Below are 24,698 nucleotides of genomic sequence, written 5' to 3' on the forward strand. Positions count from 1 at the left end.
TGCCTGAGAGCCCCTTAAATTCAAAATTATAATAATTCAGAGGGAAGGGGTTTACATTTTCCATTTCAAGGGAGGATCCTGCCTTCCTTAGCAGACATCTCTCTTTTCCAACCAAGACCCCCAGGTACCTCCATGCTCCCATGGTGCCCATTAACCCCCCAGGCTATTCTGGAGCACAGACACCAAATTACTGACCAGCTCCAGCACAGAGCATTCTCCCCCATGGCTTTTCCACCAACAGTTCTCCTCACACATTTCCCAAAGCCCCAGAGGAGCCCAGCAAGCTCCACGGAGCCAGAGTCTTGTGATGGGAAGAGGCTGCAGGACAACCCCTCCCACCGCCCCCACATTCCAGAGGGACACTCCAAAACATGGAATATTGCTGCAGTCAGTCTGTGCCTCTTGTCCCAGCCAGAGCCCAGCCCTCGAGGAGGAGAACTCGAGGAGGAGGAGGAGGAGGAGGAGGAGGAGGAGGAGGAGGAGGAGGAGGAGGAGGAGGAGGAGGAGGAGGAGGAGACACGACTTGAGCAGGGGAAAGGAAAAGTTTAGAAAGAGAGGATTTGCTGAGCTGAGCTGGGAAATGGAGCCAAGCTGGTACCTTTTGCTCCAGAGTCCAAAAACCATAGGAACTGTGTAGGGAATGGCAGGTGGGCTGGGAGGAGCCAGCAGGGAAGGATCCAGGTCTGGTTGCAGCCTGAGGAGTGAGATCCAGCAGCCACCAGCAGCAGGTCCAAGCCCCTGCTCCCTCTCCTGTGACATGGGGCACTTTGTGTCCCACTGGGGCCTCTCCCTTGAGCAAGGAGCTGAAATTCTGGTTCCAGTCTCTTGGAGCTGACTCAGCCCAGAGGCAGACAGGTGGTAACACCTGCTGTGGCTGCAGAGAGAGCCTGGGCTGAAATAAAGATCCCCACCCTGCACATCTCAGTGTTCCATCCCCACCCACAAACCTCACTTCTCTGTGCAGCTTGAACCTGAAACTCCTCCTGAGCACAGCCTGCCTTGGCAAAACTCAGCCCCAACACACCCCTGGCAGCTCCTTCAGGGGGTGGTGCCACAGGAGCTGCTCTCTGGCAAGGCTGGCTCTGCTCCTGGGTGCTCTGGATCCAAACTTCCCCCCACACCTCCTGCCACCTCCAGCAGTGTTTGCAAAGGGAGGCAGTGCTGTGAGCAGAGCTGATCGATCAGTGCCCACCATGTGGCTGAGGCAGTTTGAGCATCTGCAGCTCTGACAGTGGTGGGAAGTCCTCATGATCTCCAAAGGAAGGCACACACAGGACAGGGAGGTGCTGGCCAGGTGGGCTTAACCCCACTACCTACAACTGCTTGAAAATCTACTTGCAAAGAAGTTGCAAGACATTGGAGGGATTCCCACATTCTCCTTCCTCCATGTGGCTTGAAAGTATATTTGATAAAATATGCAACAAAGCACATGATTTATAAGGTAGAGTAAAATGGATGATTTGGGAATTGATCTCTTGTTGATATTAAACTTCATATCCACTTTGTGTGACATTTCTAAAACCAATTATGGAGCTGAGGCATGAATCTGCCACAACAAGTGTTAAACAAACATACACACTCCCCTTCCACACACACCTAGGCACACACAGAGATCAGCATAGCAGATCATGAACACCTTGGAAAAGACTGAAATGCTAAATGCCTCTCTTTATGGGCAAAAGAGCTGGTGCAATAATTCAAATGCCTGGTACAAAAATTCTGTTTAATATTTACCTCCTATTTAAAACACAGCATTTCATGTGCATCCCCCCAGCCAGAAAGAAATGAATGAAGTTGAAGCATTTGAGATAAAAGCTGGGCAGAATGGTGGGGAGGAAGAGGAGGACTCTGTTTCTTCCTTTGTCTGGAGGCAACCTCAGACAAGCACACACAGGATGGAGCAATGCTTCCACGGTGAGGATCCTTAATCCCTAAGGATGGGCTAATCCTTCCAAGGTAAAGAACTTCCCCAGCCCCCAGGGACAGCACCAGGATTTCAGGGCTGACAGCAGGAAATCTGTCAGCAGCACCTGCGGTTCCAGCAGCAACACTTCTTTGCACAAGATCTCAAAGCACTTTGGAAACACCCAGTTACCCCACAGCCCCCACAGCGGGGAAGCAGCTGCATTTCCCAGCATCAGGGGCAGGAGAGACTTCTCAGCTGAAGAGCCCAAGTGACATCAAAGACACAGCTGTGGGTGGTGGTGGAAAGTCGAAGTACCCCACAGTAACTGTTCCCCGTGCCTGCTCTGTTCTTTCAGTGCTACCACAGCAGCCAAGCTGGGGTTCAATGGCACCAATGTGGAGTCACACGGCAGCCTCCTGCTGCACAGCCAGTTCATCACCGAGGCAGGGCCAGAGCTGGAGACGTGTCAGTGAGCAACATTTCCTCCTGCCCTACTCCCACACGGCTTCCAGAGCAGCAGCAGACTTCAATTTGCATGTCCCTGCTCTAATATGAAAAACGTTCTGTGTGGGCAGCAGGACTGGTGACCCTTCTCCCCTCGCTGAGCAGAGAACAGCTCCCAGTTTCCATCGGGGGATGGCGGGGAGTGCTGAGTACCCAAGCCAGGTGTGGGTGCTTTGGCAGGGATTGTCACCAGCACGCACAAATCTGGATTCCCAAATTGTGCTGCTGCACTCAGCCCAACGCCCGCCGGAGCCTGGCTGGCTGTGTGACCGGCCCAGCACTCCCTGCCCGGCTCCAATTCCCGCCAGCACACCCCAAACTCACCGAACCACGCCTAATCCTTTCTTGGCTTGCTCCTCCCCTCCCACTGACCGTGCCCAGCTCCAGCCTGGGGAAATGGGAACATTCAGCCTCAAACCAGTGTGGAAAACCCACAGCTCCAACTCCAGATTTAGCCCACTGACACCCGTGCTAAGGAATATTTCATTTATTCCAGCCTGACTCATCCTTGGAGTGTATTTCCCTTTTGCCAGACAGAAACCTCATGGTGGCTCTGGAGCTCTTGCCACTTCTCCACTCTAAGGGAAGTGACTCAGCTCGAGCCATGGGGCTCCCATGGGAGCAGATATAGAAATATTTCTCTCCCAAGCACACTCAGCTGAGGAAAGGTTAGTAGAGACAATACTGATTTTAAAAGAATCTCATGGATTTGTTCTGATTGTTGGCCTAAGAGCTGCACTAAGAGAGTAGGGATGGGCAAGAGCTCTGGAAAGTTCATGCAATCTGTGTTTTCTAGGATTCTGTCTGAGTAGAAGGTAACTGGGAATGAGCCAGAACAGAAAGGTTTCAGTACCGTTTTAGAGTTGGACAGATGTGACTGAGGAAACCTTGATTTTAAGTAAATTAATTCACAAATTAGGATTTATTCAGCTCCTACTGGACTATAAAATTTTATCTCAATGCTTCCTCCTTCAGCCACCTCTTCCACAGAAAACAAACCCAAGTGGCTCAGCCGGGCCTAAAGTGCAAACAGCCACGTGGGAGCACGTGAGAGGCAGAGGGATGTAAAAATGAGCAGAATGTGGGAGATGTCCCTGCTGGCTGGCCAGGAAACTCAAGAGAATGAAGGCAGCCCCAGCAGCTGCTGGCAAGAGGAATGAAACCAGTGAGGTTTGGATGATCCATGGAGAGCAGCTCCTGGGTACCTCCTGTGGGACAGGGGGACTGACCAGCACCTGATCCCACATGGAAACCTCCTGTCCTGCCCTGCCCAGTGACACTGCCACACCTGGTTCGGCTCAGGGGCAGGAACAGCCCTGGCAGTGCTGCTGGAGCACAGCTCCTGCTTTTCCAGGGACAGGAGCATCCAGGGACAGGAGCACAGCTCCAACTTCTCCAGGGACAGGAGCATCCAGGAACAGGAGCACAGCTCAGCTTCTCCAGGGACAGGAGCACAGCTCCTGATTTTCCATGGACAGGAGCATCCATGGACAGGAGCACAGCTCCTGCTTTTCCAGGGACAGGAGCACAGGAGGAGCACACCTGAGAATGCTCCAGCCTCACTGGGCACAGCCACCCAGGCACCTCAGCACACTTACAGGGAAAAAAAAGAATAAAATTGTGGATTGCTTCTAATTACAAACATATTTTAGAGAAATTAATTATGCTGCAGTGCTCAGCTAGTTCTTGCAAAGCAAAATAGTAAACAGGTTGTAACTTTTATGAGGACAACTTGTCTGGAAAAATAACTTGGGTGACACATCTGGGTAGAGTAAAGCAGCTGCTGCCAGCTTCCAACAGGAGCCGTGAAATGGGAGTTTGCTGAAACATTTTAACATCTTATTTTCATTCACAAAGTCACCCAAGAGAAATCAAGGAACTGATGTCACCAGTGAAAAGCCAAGTCATTTTGCTTCTAATAAGAAAATATAAAATCCAAGTGGTTTTGCTTCTAATTCCTCCTCTCTGCATCCACAGCTACCAGAAGTTTGCCCACTCACACACACACAAACACTCCAAGTTTTGAGCTGATTTCTCTTTACTTCACAGTCTTGGCAAAACAAATGTGCATTCAGAAGTCATTTCACATTAATATATTAATCAAATGCTTTCAAAATAAATATTTTTTTTTAAATAACGATTTCTTTACATCACCGCAGTAGCAATTCTAGAAAAGTCAGTGCACAAACAGCAGCAATTTCATCAATCAGTTAAAGAAAAACAAAACAAGAGGTGGGCCTTGCTTCTCTCCGAGCAGGCTGCATGCAGCAAATCTCAGCAGTTCCACAGCACAGGAGCTTCTGCCACACTTGGCTGGGAAGGATTTTCTCTCTCAGCTGTCAGAAGTCACTGCAGTGTCACTTGTCACAGCTTTGGACAATGCAGAAGTTCCACAGCCCAGATTCTGATCAGTCTCTGGATTGTTGCTAATGAGCCCAAGGAATCAATGCTATGAGCAGTCCACGTTTGGGTGAGTGGGAATTCACAGCTGGAGCAGGAACACAAACAGCAATAAACAACACTCTGTACCTTACAGCTCATTGCAAGGTTTTGCATATTCTCTCAAGTGCTTCCAGGGCACAAGTAAAGCAACTGCTTTCTGCCCTTAGCTGTTAATTCACCAGGTAAATCACAGCAGGAAGATGCTTCACTGGCCAAGAAATGTAACTTGTGTTACAACAAAGGAAAAACAAAAGTGCATTATAGACTATGAGGAGAATGTTCAGGACTAAGTGAACTCACATATCTAACTGGAAAATAGAGACTGCAGAAATATGAGTGTTCCTGGGGATCTAAAGTGGTCAGATGCTACTGGAGAACCCTGTGAAGAGCAGGGAAGGGAAATTGGTCAACATTGTCATACATGGTGAGCAGCAAGGAAATCTGAAGGGCTACAGATTATTTACTATGATTGTCAGGAATGGCTTAGATTTAAAAAAAAAGAAACACAAGAAAGTTGAATATATATCTGAAAAGTGTCATAGGTGTGTACCCCCTTTGAGATCCCAAAGGCTGGAGCTGGATGTGACACTCTGGGTTACAAAGAATAACCAGAGGCATCCCTGTGTCCAGAGGTGCTCTTGGATGCACACTAAGGTAAATACAAGACACCTCCCACCCCCAAGAGCTTTGTTTCTAGGTCATGATCATGTTAATTAGCAGTTTAGAGCAGATGCTGACTCTTAAGTATCAAAAGAGACAGAGCAAAGGGAAGCAGAGATGGAGAGAACCTCCAGGTGCAGCAATGCTGTGCACAGGGAGGAGGGAATGCTGCAGGACAGCAAATCCTCAGAGCCCCACAGGTGAGCCAGGCTGCCAAAATCCCTCCCCTTGCTCTGCACAGACCTGCTCCTAAAGCCCCTGAAAGCAGTGTGCCCTGGGGGAAGGCTCTGCTCCTCAGTGCTATGGACTGTGCCCCAGAATTCTGCCAAAATGGAAAAAAGGAAAGCAATGGGTTGTGGAGAAGGTCTGTGTCAGCTTATTGGTTTTTCTTGTCCTCTGGTGGGAAGTATGGAGGAGGAGGTGGCTGGTCCTGCAACAAAGATGATAAAAGGATATCAGTGTATGGCTAAGAATAAAATACTGAGCTCAAAGCCCCCAAAAACCCAAGACTGTTGCCATGATATTTTCTGAAAAAATATCCCTTTGCCAGGATTTTTGTCCTGAGAAGCTGAGAAGCCTCAGAAGAAAAGAAAAACAGTAATTATCTGTTGCTTTGGAATGCAACAGATGCATCTTTGATTGGTCTCATGTAGTTGTTTTTAATTAATGGCCAATCACAGTCCAGCTGTCTCAGACTCTGGTCAGTCACAGGATTTTATTATCATTTTTCCTTTCTATTCCTTTCAAGCCTCCTGATGAAATCCCTTCTTCTATTCTTTTAGTACAGTTTTAATATATAATTTTCTTTGAATCTAACATATATCATAAAATAATAAATCAGCCTTGTGAAACATGGAGTCAAGAATCTCATCTCTCTCCTCATGGGGACCTCTGTGACCAGCACCAGATTTGGTGACCCCAAGTGAGGAACATTCCCACATCAATGCACCCCAACTCTGCTGTGCCAGACACACCCCCTGCAGGCCCAGAGCAGCAGGGACTCACCGTGGGCATGTAGACATTGTGGGGGTTGCCTGGGCTGTAGTAAGCACTGGCAGCAGCTTCAGCAGCCTTGGCTTCAGCTGGCACAGGGACAGAAGTGACAGGTTAGGGACACACACAGAACTCTGACAGTAAAACAAGAACTCCAGGCCATCAAGAGTTACTAACAGAGCAGCCTATGACCAGTGCTCAAGTTGCAGAACAGCTACAAAAAAACCAGAATTGAGCATTCTCTCTTTCAGTCACCACAAAACTGCCAATTCCCAGTGAAACAGAGGAAGCCTGAGTTTGGAAATGTCACCTGGGACTTGCATGTCAGCCATAAATAAATGCTTGCTGCTGCCTTGCCTAAATCCATTCCCTTCCAAACCCTTTACAAACAGGAGTGAACACACCATCCTTCCTGGGAGTGCAATCAACAGGCAAAACAAAATTAGAGCAGCTCAGGGGATTAGTGTATGGTAATTTATGAGCATAATCCAGATCCTGCATTTCTGCAGAAAACAAAAATCTTGTACAAGCCTCTGGAGTAGTGCCACTTTCCAAATAATAGTTCAAAGATGAATGGTTGTTTATTCAAACTGAAAAGTTAAATTCTTATCCAAACAAATATTCTTATCTGCAAGAGATCTATGGCTGTGCCCAACCACAATAGCTCTTTTTTCATTTTAATAAATCCCAAATGAGTGAAAAATGAGGCTGATATTTCCTCAGCTCCTTTCCATCATCTCTTCCCCTGTTCCACATTGTTTCAGCAAAAATAATCACATTAAGAATGAAACAGGGGAAGGGGAAGCAAATATCACCCAAGCCACAGTTGTGAGCCAAAATGGACCACAAACACATTTCACCATCAGTTTCCTTGTATTCATCATTAGAGCAAGATTACCACCACAGGAGAATCACAAACTGTATTTTTCTGTCAAAAGAAAAATAAATTTATATGTAAAATGCCCACTAATGGTGTCTACCCTGGAGAGAATCAGGCTGGACTCCAGACTGAGCTGGATACACAAGGCTGGAGATTAGGGGAGCTCCTTAATCCCTTTTCTAAACAAATTTCAACTTCTAAGTGGAGCTTCCAAGTTGCCCAAAAGACAAGAAACAAATTCTGTTTCATTGCTAACGAAGCTGCTGTGAGTTCCTTACCTGCAGGAGTGGAGGGCAGGTCTGGGCCACTGACAGGGGGGGGCTCCATGGGCCCTGGGTAGGGTGGGGGTGGCAGCTGCATGTAGCCCATGTTCCCATCTGCTGCAGGAGGACCAGGGTAAAAGTCTGCCAGGACAGGAGATCACACAGCAAGAGACTTAACTGTGGGTTAAGTCAGGAACAAAAGCTACACAAGTCATCATTAAAACACTGTGTAAAATCTGGTTTTCTTGCCTTTTTTACCTATTTTAACTCTTACTCACTGGAGTAAGCCCCAGCCTCAGCTGCCAGGCTTACCTGGAGGAGGAGGTGGGTATGGATAGCCCCCATTAGCTGCAGGTGGTGCAAAAGCATAGGATCCATTTGGCATGTAGGAATAGCCATAAGCTCCACTGGGTATTTCACCTCTGGACACTGGGAAAGCAAAGACAGAACCTCATCAGAACATCAAGCCAGCCTCAAATGCAGGTCAACAACTCCTTATCAGAAAAATAAGTGACATCCCCATAGATCTGCTGCTTGCTGGATGTTAGAAAAGTATTTTTTAAAGCAAGCTTCAGGCAAGGGCTCCTGAAAGCACAGAACCGTGGCAGACACCCCCAGGCTTGCATACCTTGTGATGCCACCTGCAGCATCCTCTGCCCAAATTCAATTGCACCCCCAGCTGAAAAGGTCATCTTGAACATGGCAGATCCTTCCCAGCCACCTGAGGGAGGAAAGACAGCACTCAGGAGCAAGGAGAAGCCATTTCCATGCTATTTAGGTTACATGCTGCATCCACAGATGCTCTGTGTATAAAAGAGTTAATCCCAAGAATCCAAACTAAAAAAAAAAAAAAAGCAGAGGAAGTGGCAGAATTATGGGATCATCAGAAAAATTCACACTGGGGTATTGTCAGGTCAAGAGACACCTGAAGCAGAAACATCCATGAGGGAGAGCTTCAAAAGCTTTCTGGAGTTGTGACTATTGCCACAGCAGCTGTCACAGGCCAAGCTATCAGGAGTGCTGGATTTGCTCTTGCTTTGGATAAGATTAGTGCAGAAGACAGGGATTTTGTTAATCCTGTTGCCTAAAAAGCCTCTGCAACTACACCTAAGTGTCAGCTCCAAATTAGTTTGGGAGTCTGAGTGCCCAACAAAGCCAAGAGCTTAATGAAAAACATGGTCCACATAAACCCATTAGAGCCCATGGAAGGTATTTCAAGTCAGGATAAATAAAAATTAGCAAACAAACAAATTAGTGACATCTCACATTACAGTATAAAAAAGAAAAACATGCACAGTCCAGAGTCCCAGGAAAGCATCAAAGCAGAAGCTGTGCTGCAACAGAAACAAGCAGATTAAAGAGCCTTTTAAGCTAAACCAGACTGTCATGGCTGTTAAGACAACATCATCATTAAAAGGGATGGCCTCTGGGGAAAATTAACAAAGATTTAGCTAAAACCTTTTGCCTTTCACACTGTTTAGTTGAAACATTAGTTGGTCATTAATGCTAGATAGGTCCCACTCAGCTCCCATGCAAGGCTCTTACAGCCTGGGCTGTGATTTCTGTGCCACAGCTGCTACACTAAACCAAGCTGAGGATAAAAGTTTGCTGAACTCTGTGCCTTTGGCAAAAAAAAAAAAAAAAAAAAAAAAAAAAAAAAAGTCAAAACCAAAATTATTCTTGGAAAATGTCTGCCACATCCTTCTATTGAGTTTAATGTGAAACAGCTCCTTAAATTCCCTGATTCCAAGACAATCCATTCCCTTCCAAGTGCCATTTTCCCTGCCAGGATGTACCCACAGCTGTCCTAGAACTGCACAGGAAACAATGGAGAGAGAGCTCTGGGGGTCTGCACCTGAACCCAAACAGAGCCAGAGAGGATCTGAGCTTTGGCACAGGAGAACCTGGATGCAGGTGGGACAGGACATCCCAAGTGACACCTTCATTCCTGCTGACTCCACTGTGCTGTTCATTTGCTGAGATCACTTGTTTGAAGTTTCTCTTTTGCAGAGGGCAGGAATGAGATGGGCTGCAGAGCTCATCTGCTCATTGCAGAAAGAAACACATTTTCACAGGAGTGTGAAAACCCATTTGGAGAGTGTCAAAGTTTGGTTAGCCAGGATCTTGCTGTGAATGGAGCAGCTGAACTGAGACCCAGAGCCCCCTGTGTGATACCCACCTCCTGCCTCTGCCTTCACTGTGCCCTTGATGTAATTTGCTCCAAACACTGGCTGCTTGATCTCACAATCCTTCAGCAAATAAAAGGGCATCACAAAGGACTGCATAGCATCCTTCCCCTTGGACACAAAGATAACCTGAAAGAAAATAACATTACAAGAGCTAGTCAAAACAAACAGGAACCACAGCCCTGATTTATTGTCTGAACAGAACTCTCCATGGACAGAAATTCCCTCCCACATCACCAGCTCCACACCACAGCCACAGGGGTAAACCAAATCCTCAAGGTACTAAAGCCTTCCAGGAAGGCCCTTGCTCAGATAATGCTCCTCCCAGCTCCCACAGAACCTGCTGCTCCACACAGCTCTGATTTAGTAGCTGTGCTGTTACATTCTGCATTTCCAGACCACTGCTAATTTCCAGTTTGAAGATGCCTGATGGACTGAACAGCTGCCTGTACAAGAACTAATCAGATTTATTATCTGTTGACAAATAGATGGGATATGCCATGAATTCATAATGCTTCCCAGAGGGAGAGGATGAGCCACACTTCAGACAGGAGTGGATTATCCTGACTTTCATACACTGAGCACATTTAAATTCAGGCTCCAGGGCTGTTATCTCCTCAGAGAAGATAAAGCTTTCACACTCACCCGGTAGGGAGTCAGGAACACACTCCCCTTCTTGGTGCCCTTGAAGGCCTCTGGCATTGGCTCCAGATCACTGAAGGTGATTTCTACATGGTCATAGGTCATCAGAACACTGCAAACAGTGACACAGGAGACAGCAGGTACAGCTCTGGCAGAATGCAGCATGCACAGAAGTTTACTGACCTACCAAAACCACCTGTAACCTCAGCACTGATGGAGATGCTGAGCAGACAGAATCAGTTCTGGTTTGCATTTTTGTTGTTGTTGTTGTTGGCAGCAGCAACTGAAGTAGCCCTGGCTGCTTGTTCCCTTCCCAGTGTGCTGACACAGCTGCTGCTGCTGCTGTCTGCACAACCAGGCAATTGAGCTGATCAAAATCTCAAGACATTTTTTTTGGTTTTGTTTTAAAATGTTCTGCACTTCTGCTGGCTCGGTTCCCTAATTCAGTTGCCCACAAGTGACAGGACAGAGGAAGGACTGCAGGAGAAGAAACTGCTCAGGCTGGCTTATGCAACACGGCTGTTGAAGGGCTCACCAGAGCTCGAGCACCCCTGACACAGAAATGTGATCCAGAGGAACTCCCCTTCCTGGCCACAAGACTTCATTAACTCGTGCTGCCTGCACTGATTCCTTAATTCTCATTTACAAACTGACCTGATTAAAACCTTTGGACACAGCAGGTAACTTGTACTGACATTACAGCATCCACATTAGGGACTCTAATCCCTAAAGCTGCAGAAATCTCTACCACCTCTATCTTTGGCAGCTGACGTGTTTCTAGCCTCAGTCATAAATACCTGTCCCTCCAGGAACAGCTGGGGAAGGGCAGTGGGACCAGCCCTGCTCAGGCTGGGTCAGCCCAGGGCCAGGGAGGTGGCAGCTGGGAACAGCAACACCTTCAGCTCCCATCCTCTCAGGGAATGCAAATTTAACTACCAGAGCTGATCTTACTAAAGCCTTCTAAGAAAAGCCACATCGCCAGTGGAAGTCGGGCCCAGAATTCCTCCCCAGTGTTTAAGCAGCCCCGTGGAAAGAAGCGCAGGAGGATGAAGCACTCCTTTGTCCCCAGAGCAGATGACTGCCACGTCAGAACCCCGCCGGCAGCCAGCGGGCGCGGCCAGCCCTGTGCCATGCACACAGAGGCGGCTCTGTGCGGGCTGCCCGTTTCCATGGTTATCGCCCAGCACCTTTTCCAAGGCTGCTCTCCCTCCCGCACACACTGACAGGGAGGGCTGTGCTCCGGGAGCCCGGCAAAGCACGGCGGGCAGCCTCGGCTGAGGCACCAGGCAGGTGCAGCCTGCCCGGATCACCCGGATCACCTGGGGCCAGCCCGGATCACCTGGCGGGAGCTGAGCGCTGCCAGCCCTTGCTGAGCCCTGGGGACAGCAGCCATTGCCAGCAGCAGGCTGGGGGACAGGCTGGCGCTGAGGGAAGCGGTGTAAGGGGCACAAGACCCGCGGCTGAAGCCCAGCACAGCTCCCCTCACAGGCCCTGGGGCAGGAGGATGTGTACAGCCCCTAAGCCGGAGATGAGGGGAGGACGAGCACCGCCGGCACCGAGAGGGTTAAACCAGCCCTTTTACCCGCCTCGCCCCCTCAGCACGCCCCCCCCCGTGACCCACACAGCCGCTCCCCCTGAGGGGGAAGGCAGGAGGAGGGCGGGGGGAGAAGGCAACTCGCCGCTATCCCCCGGCTGCCGAGGCCGGAGGAGGGGAGAAGGGGATAGCACCTCACTTCTCGCTGTTGTTAACGATGACGCCGCCGCCCTCCGAGTGGTTCTTGTTGAGCGCCATCGCCGCCTCCTCCGCCTCCTCCTCCTCCTCACAGCATCGATCCCGCTCTGCGCCTGCGCGGGAAAAAAGTGCGCCGTCAATGGGACCGAGGGGCATACTGGGAGTCGTAGTCCTAGCTATCTATGCCGTGTGACGCTTCAGTTTCTCCGCGCAGTGCATCCTGGGAGTTGTAGTCCACATAACACAGCCCTACCTCTGCGCCATTTGCCCCGCGCGGAGCATTCCGGGAGCTGTAGTCCGCCCATGCACTCTCTGTGTCGGTCACGCGATGCATGCTGGGAGTTGCAGGCCGGCCGCCATGATACTCCCCTCCCCTTTCCCCGCCTCAGGGCCCGGCGCCCTGTCTCTCTATAACTGTGCTCTTTGTAAAATAAAAATAATCCCGGATATCTGGTGGTTCTGCTAAACCACCATGAAATGAGGTTTAGCCCCTTAAACGGCGAAGATGCTTCATTTCCCACGATTTTTTAAATTCCCACATTTCCCGTTTTGCACATTTGCAAACAGAGTTTTGATGCTGTTACTGGCTGCTTTCAGTGATGGAATCGAGCACATCCAAAAAATTATCCCTTTATATTGAAGTGTGTTAAACTAGGAGGACTAAGTGGTTGCCCTGTAAACAAGCCAGTGTCTGTGTGTCTCTTTGTCGGGAATCTGGGAACAACAAAATTGCTGTGGCATCTGCAGATCTGCAGGAAGGGTCCAAACTCTGACCTCCAGGAGTGCAAGCAGAAGGAATTAAAAAAATTAATGATTGCATAGCTTCATTAAAAATAAGAACCTGCAAAACTGCTTGAAGGGCTCCCTCAGATCAATAACTGACAGGTGTATATTAATAATATACAAATAAAAGCATATATTACCCTGTATTATGTATTTTAGATCGATCTGAGCTATTTCCTAGATTTGCAGCCCAGTCCTGTCTGAGAACCAGACGCGGGTGGGGGGGAAAGCACAAAAACGACATAATGGAAACCAGATTTAAATAAATGCAGTGACATAATCTGTGTGGTTTCTTGGCAGGAAAAGAACAAGTTTGTGCTTTTCATATCCGCTTTTTCAATAAGCAGTAAGTTTCCCTTTTAAGAAACAGCCATAACAAACAGTTCTGATTCTTCTCCTATTAAAGTCAGGAGCAGAATCCACTCAGCTCCCACCGAAACACCCAGATGGAGCATTGGCACCTTACATGAACTAAGGCTCACCAAAATAACATTTTTATCCTAACTCCAATTGACATTTGGGATTAAGAAAAGCAGCCTTCACTTAAAAAAGATGCTGCTGTAATTGCCAGTGTGTGTGTGAAGCTCTAGACCTCCTCATCACATAGAAAACCTAGGAAATTTATACTCTAAAACTTAAAAACACTAAGGAAAAATACCTAATCTGATAATCTTTTTTATTTTTAGGATGAGGACAGACATAGGAGAGAGAACTGAGCCAATTCATTGTTTTGAATTGCCCAGGGCTGACAATTATTATTGGATTTTGAAGTTCTTCTCCTGCTTTTGCAATAAAAATGTGAATGTGGCAGAATTCCCTTGGACACACTTGGAAAATAAAATCTGTGTTATTTTATTCCAGATGTACAGGACACAGAAAAGTAAACATAAGATAATGGGACAAGTCAAAGGGTTTGGTATTTAAAGGAAAGACAACCCAGGGCAATGACTGTATCATATTTAATGGTCAAATCATATTCTCTAACACCATTACATGATTCTGTTACAGTTTTTTCACACACTGTAAAACACCCTACAGTTACTGTATTTAAAAAATCCTAATTAAAAAGAGGAACATTCTGTGACAGCAGAAATAACCCAAGGGAACAAGGAAAGGCTGTTTAAATTGCCAAGTGCTATTGATCCATCTCAACTCATCTCACCCTGCTTTTAACCCTTTGTTAAATCAGGGATCCAGAGCTGGCACAGTGCACACTCTGATCGTTCCACTTCACAAATCCCTGGCAGCACAGAGCAAACTCTGACCCAGCTCCTGAGGGGATTGCTCCTCTTTTAAACCATCCCTGAAGCAGGAGGGTTTTTAGCAGTCCCAACCAGGAGAAAAGCAAGCAGCAGGAAAGAGAGGCTTGGGCAGCACCTCCCAAATGTGGCACATCCACAGGAGCCCCCTGGATGCTCCATGGAGCTGATCCATGCATCCCCCAAACCAGCAGCACAACCCCACACCATGCCAGACACCCCAGGAGCCTCTGGAGCTGCTCCCAGGTGGTGGCAGGGTGGAAGGAGAGGATCCCTTTGGGCCTCCCAAGCCCTGAGGGAGGTCAGAGGTTTGTGCCTGTGCCTTGGGAAAGTGGAGGAGGGTGGGATGAGTGCCTCCAGCATGGGTTTCCCCTCGGAGCAATCAATCCACCTACAGCGAAACCAAACAGGGCAAGGACCCAGATCTGCTGTGTTTACTCTGGCGAAACTCCTCGCTGCAAACTGTGGGAGTTTCGCCTGAATAAATGAGATTTGGGGCGCAGACGTGGGAGATCTCTTCCTGCAGAGAAGAATGTTCCTTCCCTTCCCTGTGCTGCCAGGATGTGACCATGCACAGGGGCACAGCCCTGCCTTTCTCCTGCCACCAGGAGCTCCTGCCACCGCGTTCTGCCACCCCTGGGCAGAGCAGCCTGCTCTGTGTCACCCGTGCTGACATCCCGTGCAAGGGCTGAGCTCTGGCGCCAGCCAAACAAAGAGGGTTTGGAGCTCAGGACGCAGGGAATGAATTCCCATCCGGACAGAAGTCTGGGCAGTGTTCCCACCAGCCAGGAAAGGCCAAGATTTCAGCTGAAGATTTCATTCTGGAAGCCCCACTGTTCCTTTTCACGCTGCTTGCTGAGTTTAGGAGTCACCTCATGCAGGGGAGGAGGAGGAGGAGGAATTTGCAGACAGATCCCAGCAAGCCCCTTCCCAAACTGACTCACCAGCCTTGCCCCAGGAAAGGGGTGGCTGCATTCAGACCTTTCATCCACTAAAATATCCTAATTTTCAGGGCATTGGCAGCTCTTTCTGCACCAGCAGAAACTGGCAGCCCTGGCAAAGGAGTCACAGTTAAGGAGCTCTTTGAGCCTCAGCATGTAAACGTGGCTTTAACTTCAAACCTCCAGCTTTGTGCCTGCATTTCATGCACATTCACATTCACATTTTTCCCTTGGCTCCCCTGGAATATAGCACTATGATTTCCAGCTTATCCTTTGGGGAAAATATATATATATATATCTCATATATTTAGCTGAATGGGTTATTATTCCTGCTGGTTGTTGCATCATCCCTGACTCACTCATGCCACTGAAGAACCTGACCCTCTGTATTTTCTCTCCAGGTGTACATTACACAGCACCACGGTTCTGTAAAGCAAGCTTTGGGAGGTAGGTAGCAAAATAACCCCAGAAAAAATAAACTTTGGAAAGGCACGCTGTGCTGAGACAGGGGCTGCTCTGTGCTGCCCTCACAGGCAGTTATTTCTGTGTTTTCTTTCTGAAAAAGCTCCCTTAGGACATGTGAACTGGCAGTTTTGTCTCTTAGCCTCGAGTTTCCACCTTTCCTAAAGGGAACAGTGTTCCCTCTCGCCTGAGAGTAGTTTTTGTTAATTGTTACTTATTCCCAGAGTCCAAAGGGTCATTTAGTAGCTGAATGATGCTTTAAAGGTGCCACCTTAAAGGTGCCTCGGTAAAGGTGCCACCTTTAAGGAGGCACTCACAGCTGTCCTAGAACACTAAACCAGACCATTTATCTCTGGGACATATTCACAGCACCGCTGTCACTTAAAAATCTCTAAGCTAAGGGGCAGATTTTCAGCTCAAGTGTGCCCAGGGTTGGTGTTTAACAGTACTAAAATCCCCCAGACAGTAATGTCATCAAAAACATGGGGGAAAATTTGGCTGTAAAGCTTTGCTAAGAATTGCTAAGAATTCCAAAGAATGTGTTTACTTCGAGCACGTCCTCAAAACTTGGTTTGTGCTGTTCCCTCCCTCACCTCCAGGTGGGAACAGTGCTGCTGCCGGAGGTTTCTCCCTTTCCCAGCCGGACAGCGATCCTTGTTTCACATTTGCAGCACTGATGGGTGGGCAGCCCTGCAAGGAGAGGGTGCTGCATCGCCTCAGCACCACCCCAGCACCACCCCGGCACCAGGCTCCTCCACATCCCTCTCCCTGGAGCACTATCTCGCCCCTGCCAGGGCACAGAGGTGATGGGAAGGGACCATGTCTCCTTTGGGGGTTCACCTGGTCCACACAGGGCTTGCTCCATCAAAGGCACTTCATGAGGAGCATGCAGAAGGTGACAATGAGGCAGCACTTAAAAAAGCATCAGGACCAGAGCCTGAGATAAGGCACAAAGCATCTGCACAAGTCGCCGGGGCAGAGCGAGCAGAGGTGGAGCAGAGGGACTGGGCAGGTGGCCAGGGCACAGCTCCAAATCCATGTGGCACTTGTGAGCAGCACACTTTACCAAGAAAGGCTGTGGCAGTCCCTGATGTCCAGAAAGGGAAGCTGAGGAGCAGCAGGGAGCAGCACAGGGACAGGCCCGAGCTCGCTCAGGGGCAGAGCTGGCACTCGGATCCAGCCCCATCCTGGCCCCCAGCCCTGCCCATCAGGAGCCCCCATCCAGCCCTGGCTCCCCAGCAGTGCAGAGAGGAGGGAGGGCTGCCACAGAGACACACAGGGCTACCAAGGAGAGCTGGCAATAACCTGCAGGAGAGATTTCTGTGGGTCTGTCCGTGCCCCTGTGCCCGGGCAGTCACCGGCGCTTCAGCACCGACACGCAATCCTTCTTCAGCGGCCCGATCTGCAGGTGGGCGTCCACGCTCTCCAGGAAGAAGGCTGGCTTCAGCTTGCACGAGAACAGAGAGGCAAACTGCCGGTTGATCTTGTTCTGAAACGGGTCAAGCTTCCCCTTGGCAGAAGGGGAGACCTTGAGCTGCTGCAGGCAGGTCATTTTGGAGTCCTTGACTCCGTAGAAGGTCAAAGCCTTCTCGGAATACTCCAGGAAGACGCCGATGGTGTGGAAGAAGGGCTGCTGGATGGGGCACTCGAAGCCACCAAACCAGGCCACGTAGTTCTGGCCGTTCCACTGCAGGCAGCAGGAGCTGTCGTTCCTGCCCAGGCGCCCATGGCTGTAGGCCTCCCGTGGGTCGAAATCCTCGGCGATGACCCCGATGCTGACCCAGCCATCGATCAGCTCCACCTCCCAGTAGTAGTTGCCCCTGTTCATGAGGTTCAAGCCCAGCACCTGCTCGCAGTTGATGAAGCGGGTGGGGCTCTCTGGGTAGGGGATGGGGCACAGCACCCGCTTGGCCCCCTTGGTGCCGAACAGCTGGATGAACTTGTCAGCTGTGTCACTGTCCAGGTCGATGATGAAGGCAACTGTGAGGGGCAAGAGGGAGAAGTGAGCATGTGAAGGGAAGTGCAAGGAAATCCTCCCTGTCACAGCCTTTAATGATGAGCATGATCCTTTCCCATCCCTCTGTCCCCTTGCTTTAAATCCCATGGCAAATTTCAGGCTGAATTTTCAAGGCTGAAAGAGCTGATACTCCCATGAACAGGATGGATACAGGTAACTGGGAAGAGAGGCTGCTTGATGAGCTCAACTGTGATACCAGACATTGGAGAATCCACCTGACAGACTGGTGGTAAGGAAATGGCACATAAAAGCATATTTCAGATAAATGCAGTTGAGAGAGACCCCGAGAAGAGAGAACAGCCAGGTATGCCACAGCTTCAAACAGGCAGCCCCCAGCCAGTGTGGCCTTGGGTAATGTGAGAGCCACTGACGGATCCCAAACAGAGGGGATGCCCAAGGAAGTTCTTCCAGGGAACAACCCTGGGCATGGATCACATCAACTGCATTGCAGTCTGAACCATGGCATGGCCCAGTCTGACAGCAGAAGAGCACACCCTCCTTGAGCCCAATTCTGCTGCTCGGTGCCTCTGAGGCAGACCTTGTCCCCCAAGGACACGTCAGTAGGTGACCCCATATCCCCTGTAAGGCTGGGGACACACAGGTGGGGTGTGGGAGCTCAAGCCCAGCCCTGCAGCCTCCAGCCTCAGCCTCTCCTGCCCCACTCTGCTCCACCCCTGTGTGATCCCTGCCATTCTGCTGCTGCAGACAACCCTCACCAGCCCAGGGTCCTGCAGCAAACAAGGCAGACAAACACAACACACAAACTCTGGTCTAATTTAAAGAGGATCCAATTTTCCAAGGGCTGGGAAGCAGCAGGAGTTACACAGGATGCCTGCAGCGCCCCTGGGGCAGCTGGGCCAGCAGAACCACAGACAAGGGAAAAAATCCATCAGCTAACCAGGCTCTGGCTGCTGTCAGGAAAGCCAGGAGGCCTCCCTGTTAGGCAAGCAGAATTTCCTCTGCTGGTGGCAGAGCTCCCACACGCTCTGGATCAGCGCCGGGCAGGCGGGAAGGAGAGAGGAAAGGGAAGATGGGCCTTAGCAACAACCCAAAGCAGAAGTCCCCATCAAAATAAATAAAATACCACCAAACCCATGAAGAAAAAGGTGAAGAAAAAGGTGAAGGAGAAGGATTAGTCACTGACTTAAAACTTCCATCTTAGCTTTATATATATTACTATATTCTAAAATCTTAAACTCTAATTTTTCTACTATGTGATGTTACACACTTCTATTGAAACTACACACCCCTAATCCTAGTTCTATTATTTAAATTTGGAAGCCTTTCTCTACAACCTCAAGTTAAATGTAGAGTTCTCTTGAGGGTCTGTGCCTTTCAGCACAGAAAGCCCAAAACTCTCAGTGTCCAGGGTTCCCACACCCCACTTACATTTCAGGAAATAATCACGACTCTCCAGGCAGGCAGCGTTGTTTGACTTGTCTGGAAATCGGGATTCAGCCAACGCTGCAGAGACAGGGACAGAAGGGTTTGCATCAGCAAAGGAACCAAACCACCACCAAGGGGGCACCTGGAGCATTGTCCCCTGCCCCTGATGGCACCCAGCTGCGTCACAGCCCCTGCCAGCGTCCCACACCCCCTGCACATCCCCTGTGGCTCCCACACAGGAAAGGACAGACACCACTTTTGTCACCCCAGGGAGGTGGGCAGTGGGGCAAGGAACCAGCTGCAGTTCCCATGGGCATCCCAGAGAATGAGAAAGGAGAGAGCTCAGGTTCAATGGGACAGCAAGGGAGAGAGCTGCCACATCAGCTCTCTAACCCTGGCATGTTTGAGAGCCCACAGTGTGCCAGTGAGGAGATCTGTCTGAGCTGGGAAGAAGAGTCCCCTTTCACAGGAGGCCACTTTGGCCCCTTGCCCCCTCCCACAGGCCCTGCCTAACTCCCAGGCTGTTTGTTGCCTCTCCAGTCTCCGGTCTCCGTGGAAAAATTCACAAAACCTCAGAGGCGTAAGCCCAGACAGGGATTGTGCAACGTGCAGGGAACCCGTGCTGAGCAGCTTGCAGGGCTGGGAGGACAGGGGCCAGCACTCACAGGGCCATGCAGCCACCTCCCACCCACAGAGGGAAAAGGGAAGGGGACAGGGAACCACCCAGGCAGAGGGGCTGGGGGAACACAAACCTTCCTCCATCTCCTGGCAACTCAATCCATCAACTCCTTTCCCCTGCAAGTGGTTCCACTGGTTTTTGCAGGCGGTGGACAGCACATCCTTCATGGCACCCACGGCTTGGGTGCACTTGGTGAAGTTCAGCTCTTTCTGGAAGCTCAGAGGTGGAGAGAGGTTTTCCTCCATGGCTGCTTTCAAGGCCTGAAATTCCTGAGCCAAAAAAAGACGGAGTTTCAGGAGGTTTCAGACAAGCCAAAGTTGTCTCTTGTTCCAGGACCCCACCCGGCCCTGGAGGATTTGGGATCTGGCAGCTCTGAGGACTTGGCCCAAGGACAGCAGAAGGGAGGAGAGCTCTTTCCCAGCCACGTGTTCCTGGCACCTTCTCCTCACTCCCTTTCAAACCCAGACTCAGAGCATGCCCACCTCGCAGGCAGCAGCATCTCCTCCCTAAAATGTCTCCTCTTGCTGGGCTCCCAGGGAGGAAGCAGTGGGGCACCCCAAACTCTTGCTCTCCCCCACACCCAGGTACCCCCTTGGGCAGCACATCAGCCTGTCCTGTCAGACAGGACAGAAGTGGTGGTGATGGAGGGGGAAATCTTGGCTGGTTGGTCCCCCTGGGAGAGGGCAGGGGAGAGGACTGTGCCAGTGAGACCCAGCAGCCTGCACATCCCAGGGTTCCTGGCCCCCAGCTCCATGGGAAATAGGACAAAAGCCCAAAATAAAACATTGTCAGCTCCTTCTTGCCCCATCCCACCTGGAGGAAGTAGATGGTGTCGGTGCTGGGCACGTTCTCCAGGCTCTGCTTGCACTGTGCCAGCTTGGCTCGTCTCTGCTCCTTCCAGCGCAGATCGGCCTCAGCCTCCCCCAGCATGGAGCGCTCCCCGTCCTCGATGAATCCCAGCACCTCCTTCTGGAAGGCTGCCAGCACCCCTGAGGCCTCTGCAAAGAGCTTCTCAACCCTTTCCCTCTCTTTTGTGGCAGCACCCTGAGTGCAGGGAGAGAGGGGTCAGGTGAGGGTGCAGGAGAGCCACACTTGTGCCCTGCCCAGCTCCCAGATCCCAGCTCCCTGGAATCCCCTGACACTCCATCACCCCCTTCACCCAGGAACTCAGATCACTTCACAGTGCAGCTCTCAAGAGACCTGGCTGGGCAGTGCCACTTACTGCTGCACCACATTTGGTGTCCCCAAGCAGGAAAGTGTTTGCACAAGGGCCAAAGAGACAATCCCCCAATGAGCCTGGGGAGAGAAGGTGCAAGAGCCAGAGGATGTCCTGGCATGGACCTTGCCCTGTTCCTTCTTCCATTTAAAAACTAAAGCAACCAGAGATGCCAGGAGTGTTAGCAGAGATGAGGAGAAAGAATCCTCAGGGGTCTTTGCCAGGATCACCATCGTTTTGTGGTGCTCCAGTGAGCACCATCTTTACAGCCCATGCACCCCAAAATCTCACAGCCCCTTCTCCTCCACGCCCAGCCCAGCAGAGCTGCACCACCAGAGCAAAGGCATTGCAGAGTCACCTTGATGAGCTCCACCATCTTCTTGGCCTGGGTGATGGTGACTGCCAGCTCCTCCAGCTCATTCTCTGCATCGCTCAGGAATTTGGCTTGCTGGGCCTGCAGACATGAAGGACAAACACTGAGCTTTACCCCCAGTGCCAGTGGGAGCCCAGGGCATTCAGCCTCTCCCTCAGCTTGATCCACAGAGCCTCTCTGACCATGACCTCGCTACCAGGCTTTGGGTGAAGAATGCAAGGGGAACCACGAGTTGTTTTCCTGTTTTCCTTCCCTGCAACATTCAACCTGCAAACATCCCTTCTCACTCAGCTGGAAAACGAAAGGGTCATGTCCAGTTCCATTTCTCCACCCTGGTCCCAGCGGAAACCAAACAAAACAGGAATTTGAAAGCAAACCCATCAGGCAGTGATTGCAGCTAAAACTGCTCTTAGTGAGAACGCAGGGCTGGGAAAAATCCACCTGGGTTTGGTGCAGAAGCTGAAAGACAGGCCTGGAGCACTCAGAAACTCAGCACAGAGTCCCCTGGAGGTTTCTGTTTAGGAGCAAAGCAAACCAGCTCCGGAGCACGGGCTGCAAAGGAAGCACCTTCCGAGCACGGCGTTTCCTGAGACGCTATTGTTGGCTCATCCATTGCCCATCACGAGGACGGGTCCCTCGGGAGCCGGGAGGGCGCTCCCCAGCCAGAGAGCTCCCTGCTGATGCTCAGTGCCCCTGTTCCCGGGGAGCAGCTCCAGGTGCTTTCCCTGTGCATCCATCCCAGCCCGCAGCCCAGGGCGGCGGCCGAGGGCAGGCACAGAGGTCCTGCAGGCGACATTAAGCAGCGCCTGCTGAGGTCTGACAGCTCCTCAGGGCGGGGATTACACACACTTTCTATTTTAAGGCGCCCCATGACTAATAATGCCGATAAAAGTGTTTTCCTGCAATCCTAGCAGCCCATCAGGAGGGGGAGCTGGCTTGGGGCTGGGCTACTCCTTGGAAAAGGCAAACTCTCCCAAGCTCTCCAAATGCCTCATGGCCATGCGAGATGCCACCCCACCGTGAGCCTCACAGGTTCCCACCGGCCTGCAGCCCCACACTTTCAAGGCAGCAGTGCCCACGAAGGCAGCACCACGTTGGGACTGGAGCCCCGGCTCCTGGGAAGGCTGTGGGTGTGAGTTTAGGAGGTGACTCAGTCGCATCTGGGAACGGGAGTGATGGAAAAACCCCCGCTGCCAAAACGGCAGGACACAAAAGGCTGGGGGAGCGGGAGCGGCGGCCGGGCCGGCTGCCAGCGCGGGCGAGCAGCGCCTTGCCGGGGCTGTGGGAACGGGACGGGAGGGCGGGGTGGCCGCTCTGGGGTGTCCCGGGCAGCCTCGCCCCAGCCCTGCACCCACGGCACTGCCAGCTCGGCTCCGCAGCGGGAAAACTCCCCCGGGATGCCCGGCAGCGGCTCTGCCCCGATCCCCGTCCTTACCTGCCCGTCCTGTCCCAGTCCCAGGGGCTCCCTGATGCCGCAGCACCCTGTCCGTATGTTGGGGTGTAACTCTCCTAGGGGTGAGAGTACAGCACTCCCGCCACACGGCATCCCACCAGAGCTGCACCTGCACACACCGCACCTGGGGGCTCCCCGTGGGTGCAGGATGAACCCCTCCGAGGGATGCCGCGCCTCACGGCACCCCCGACACCCCCACACCAGGGTCCCACCCGCGCGGGGACCTCCGCGCCCTCCGCACCCCCGCACCTGCTTGTGCTCTCGCTCCTGCTCGAGGGGCACCACGTCGTGGGCGCGGTGCTCGTGGGCGCGGCAGCGGGAGCAGACGCAGCTCTGCTCGGTGCGGCAGAAGCCGTCCAGGGGCTGCAGGTGGCGGGGGCACAGCCCCTCCTCCAGCCGCCGCAGCGGGGCCACCAGGCGGTGTGCGCGGAAGGCGGGGGCGCGCCGGTGCGGCTCCAGGTGCGCCCCGCAGAAGGACGCCAGGCACACCAGGCACGACCGCTCGGCCGCCACGCGGGACCCGGGCGGGCACACATCGCACAGCACCGCCGCGCCTTCCTCCCCCGCAGCATCCTCCTCCTCGGCTCCCGGCGCCATCGGGGACGCGCCGGCCGGGGACGTCGGGGTGGCGGCGGCCGAGGACGACGGGGACGAGGCGCCGGTGGCGGCCGCCAGCAGCGGCAGGAGCTCGCACAGGGCGCGGTTCTTGCAGAGGCGCAGGGCCGCGGGGACGGGCTCCTGGCACAGCGGGCAGCGGGCGGCCCCGCCCGCCCCGCCGCCGTCGGGGGGGCCTGGCCGCTGGCGGAGCGCCTGCAAGCAGCCCTGGCAGAAGTTGTGTCCGCACGGCACCGTCACCGGGTCCCGCAGCACGTCCAGGCAGATGGGGCAGCACAGGGGACCCTCGGGCAGCCCCGGAGCCGCCAGCGCCAGCCGCAACGCCGCGGCGGAGGACGACGGGGCGCTCCCGGGCGCAGCATCCATCCCTGAGCGCCCCGAGCGGCCCGGCCCCGCTCCCAGCCCCGGCGGGGGCGGGCGGCAGCCGCGCCCCGCCCGCCCGCTCCGCCTCCCGCCACCGCGGCTGGGGCTCCGCTCCCCGCCGTGCCCTCGGGGCGCTGACCCCCAGCATCACCCCGGCACCAGGCCCCAGGCACCCGCCGCCCTGGAAAGGGCCTCACCCCATGTGGGATCTGCTCCCGTCTGGTCCCTCTCCCTGGCATGGGCCGCCTTCAGGGAGATCAGCCCCGAGGGGATGTCACCCTGCTGGGGATGTGCTGTCCCCCACCCAGGGTCTGCTGCCTCCGAAAGGATCTGCCCCACGGGGATCTGGGCCCTCCCCAGCGTTCTGAAGCTGCTGACTTTCCCTGAATCTCCCATTCAGAGAAGCTGTTGCCAGCCCATTCCAGTCCCCCTCCCAAGGACCTGCTGCTCCCCTGGAGCATTCCTTCTCCCTCTAGGACCTGCTGCTACTCCACTGCTCCCCAGATGCTCCCCACCCTGGAGCCCCATGGAAGGTCCTGAGCCCCCCACAATGCAGAGGTGCAGGTGCTTTCCTGGCAGCCCTTTTCCTACACCAGCCCTCCCCATGGCCAAAAGGGCTGCAGTGCCCAGGTCTGGCTCACTGTCCCCTTTTCCTCTGGGGTCTGGCAGGAACTGACAGGCACCAGAGGGCTGGGAAGCCCCAAAGTGCTTTTAGAGTGAAGATCTGCCTCACAAGATCTATGGATCCTTTTTGTGCAGGACACACAGACAATTTTTGGTCTTGGATAAGTTCCCAGGTGCATGCAAGGCCTCACCCAAGGACAGGGCTGTGAGGAGAAGGGAGGTGTTGAGTGAAGCAGGAAGCACAAAATAGATCATATCTATTCTTGAAAAAGAGGACTGAACCTTTTGAGCTTTTTGTCCCCAAAAGAAAAAATGATGT

General features: G+C 52.3%; 2 protein-coding genes across 3 annotated transcripts; both read right to left on the reverse strand.

Moving 5' to 3' along the window:
* Nucleotides 1–4,424: 4,424 nt before the first annotated feature.
* WBP2 (WW domain binding protein 2) lies at nucleotides 4,425–12,369 on the reverse strand. Of its 2 annotated transcripts, none has more exons than XM_005494075.4 (8): nucleotides 12,210–12,369; nucleotides 10,480–10,588; nucleotides 9,828–9,963; nucleotides 8,277–8,369; nucleotides 7,961–8,077; nucleotides 7,664–7,789; nucleotides 6,518–6,594; nucleotides 4,425–5,942 (listed from the first exon to the last, which is right to left on the reverse strand). In XM_005494075.4, exons 1-8 carry the CDS (start codon nucleotides 12,362–12,364, stop codon nucleotides 5,889–5,891), a joined length of 867 nt encoding a protein of 288 aa, XP_005494132.2. In that variant the 5' UTR covers nucleotides 12,365–12,369; the 3' UTR covers nucleotides 4,425–5,888. The 2 variants fall into 2 exon arrangements, with proteins under 2 accessions (XP_005494132.2, XP_005494133.2); XM_005494076.3 differs by having other exon boundaries at nucleotides 12,205–12,336.
* Nucleotides 12,370–13,690: 1,321 nt separating this feature from the next.
* On the reverse strand, nucleotides 13,691–23,811 carry TRIM47 (tripartite motif containing 47). The gene is made up of 6 exons (XM_074554949.1): nucleotides 23,027–23,811; nucleotides 21,310–21,405; nucleotides 20,549–20,779; nucleotides 19,809–20,004; nucleotides 19,060–19,134; nucleotides 13,691–17,633 (listed from the first exon to the last, which is right to left on the reverse strand). Exons 1-6 carry the CDS (start codon nucleotides 23,756–23,758, stop codon nucleotides 17,008–17,010), a joined length of 1,956 nt encoding a protein of 651 aa, XP_074411050.1. The 5' UTR covers nucleotides 23,759–23,811; the 3' UTR covers nucleotides 13,691–17,007.
* Nucleotides 23,812–24,698: the final 887 nt, after the last annotated feature.

The sequence above is a fragment of the Zonotrichia albicollis genome, chromosome 19 (assembly GCF_047830755.1).
Source record: "Zonotrichia albicollis isolate bZonAlb1 chromosome 19, bZonAlb1.hap1, whole genome shotgun sequence".
Taxonomy (NCBI): domain Eukaryota; kingdom Metazoa; phylum Chordata; class Aves; order Passeriformes; family Passerellidae; genus Zonotrichia; species Zonotrichia albicollis.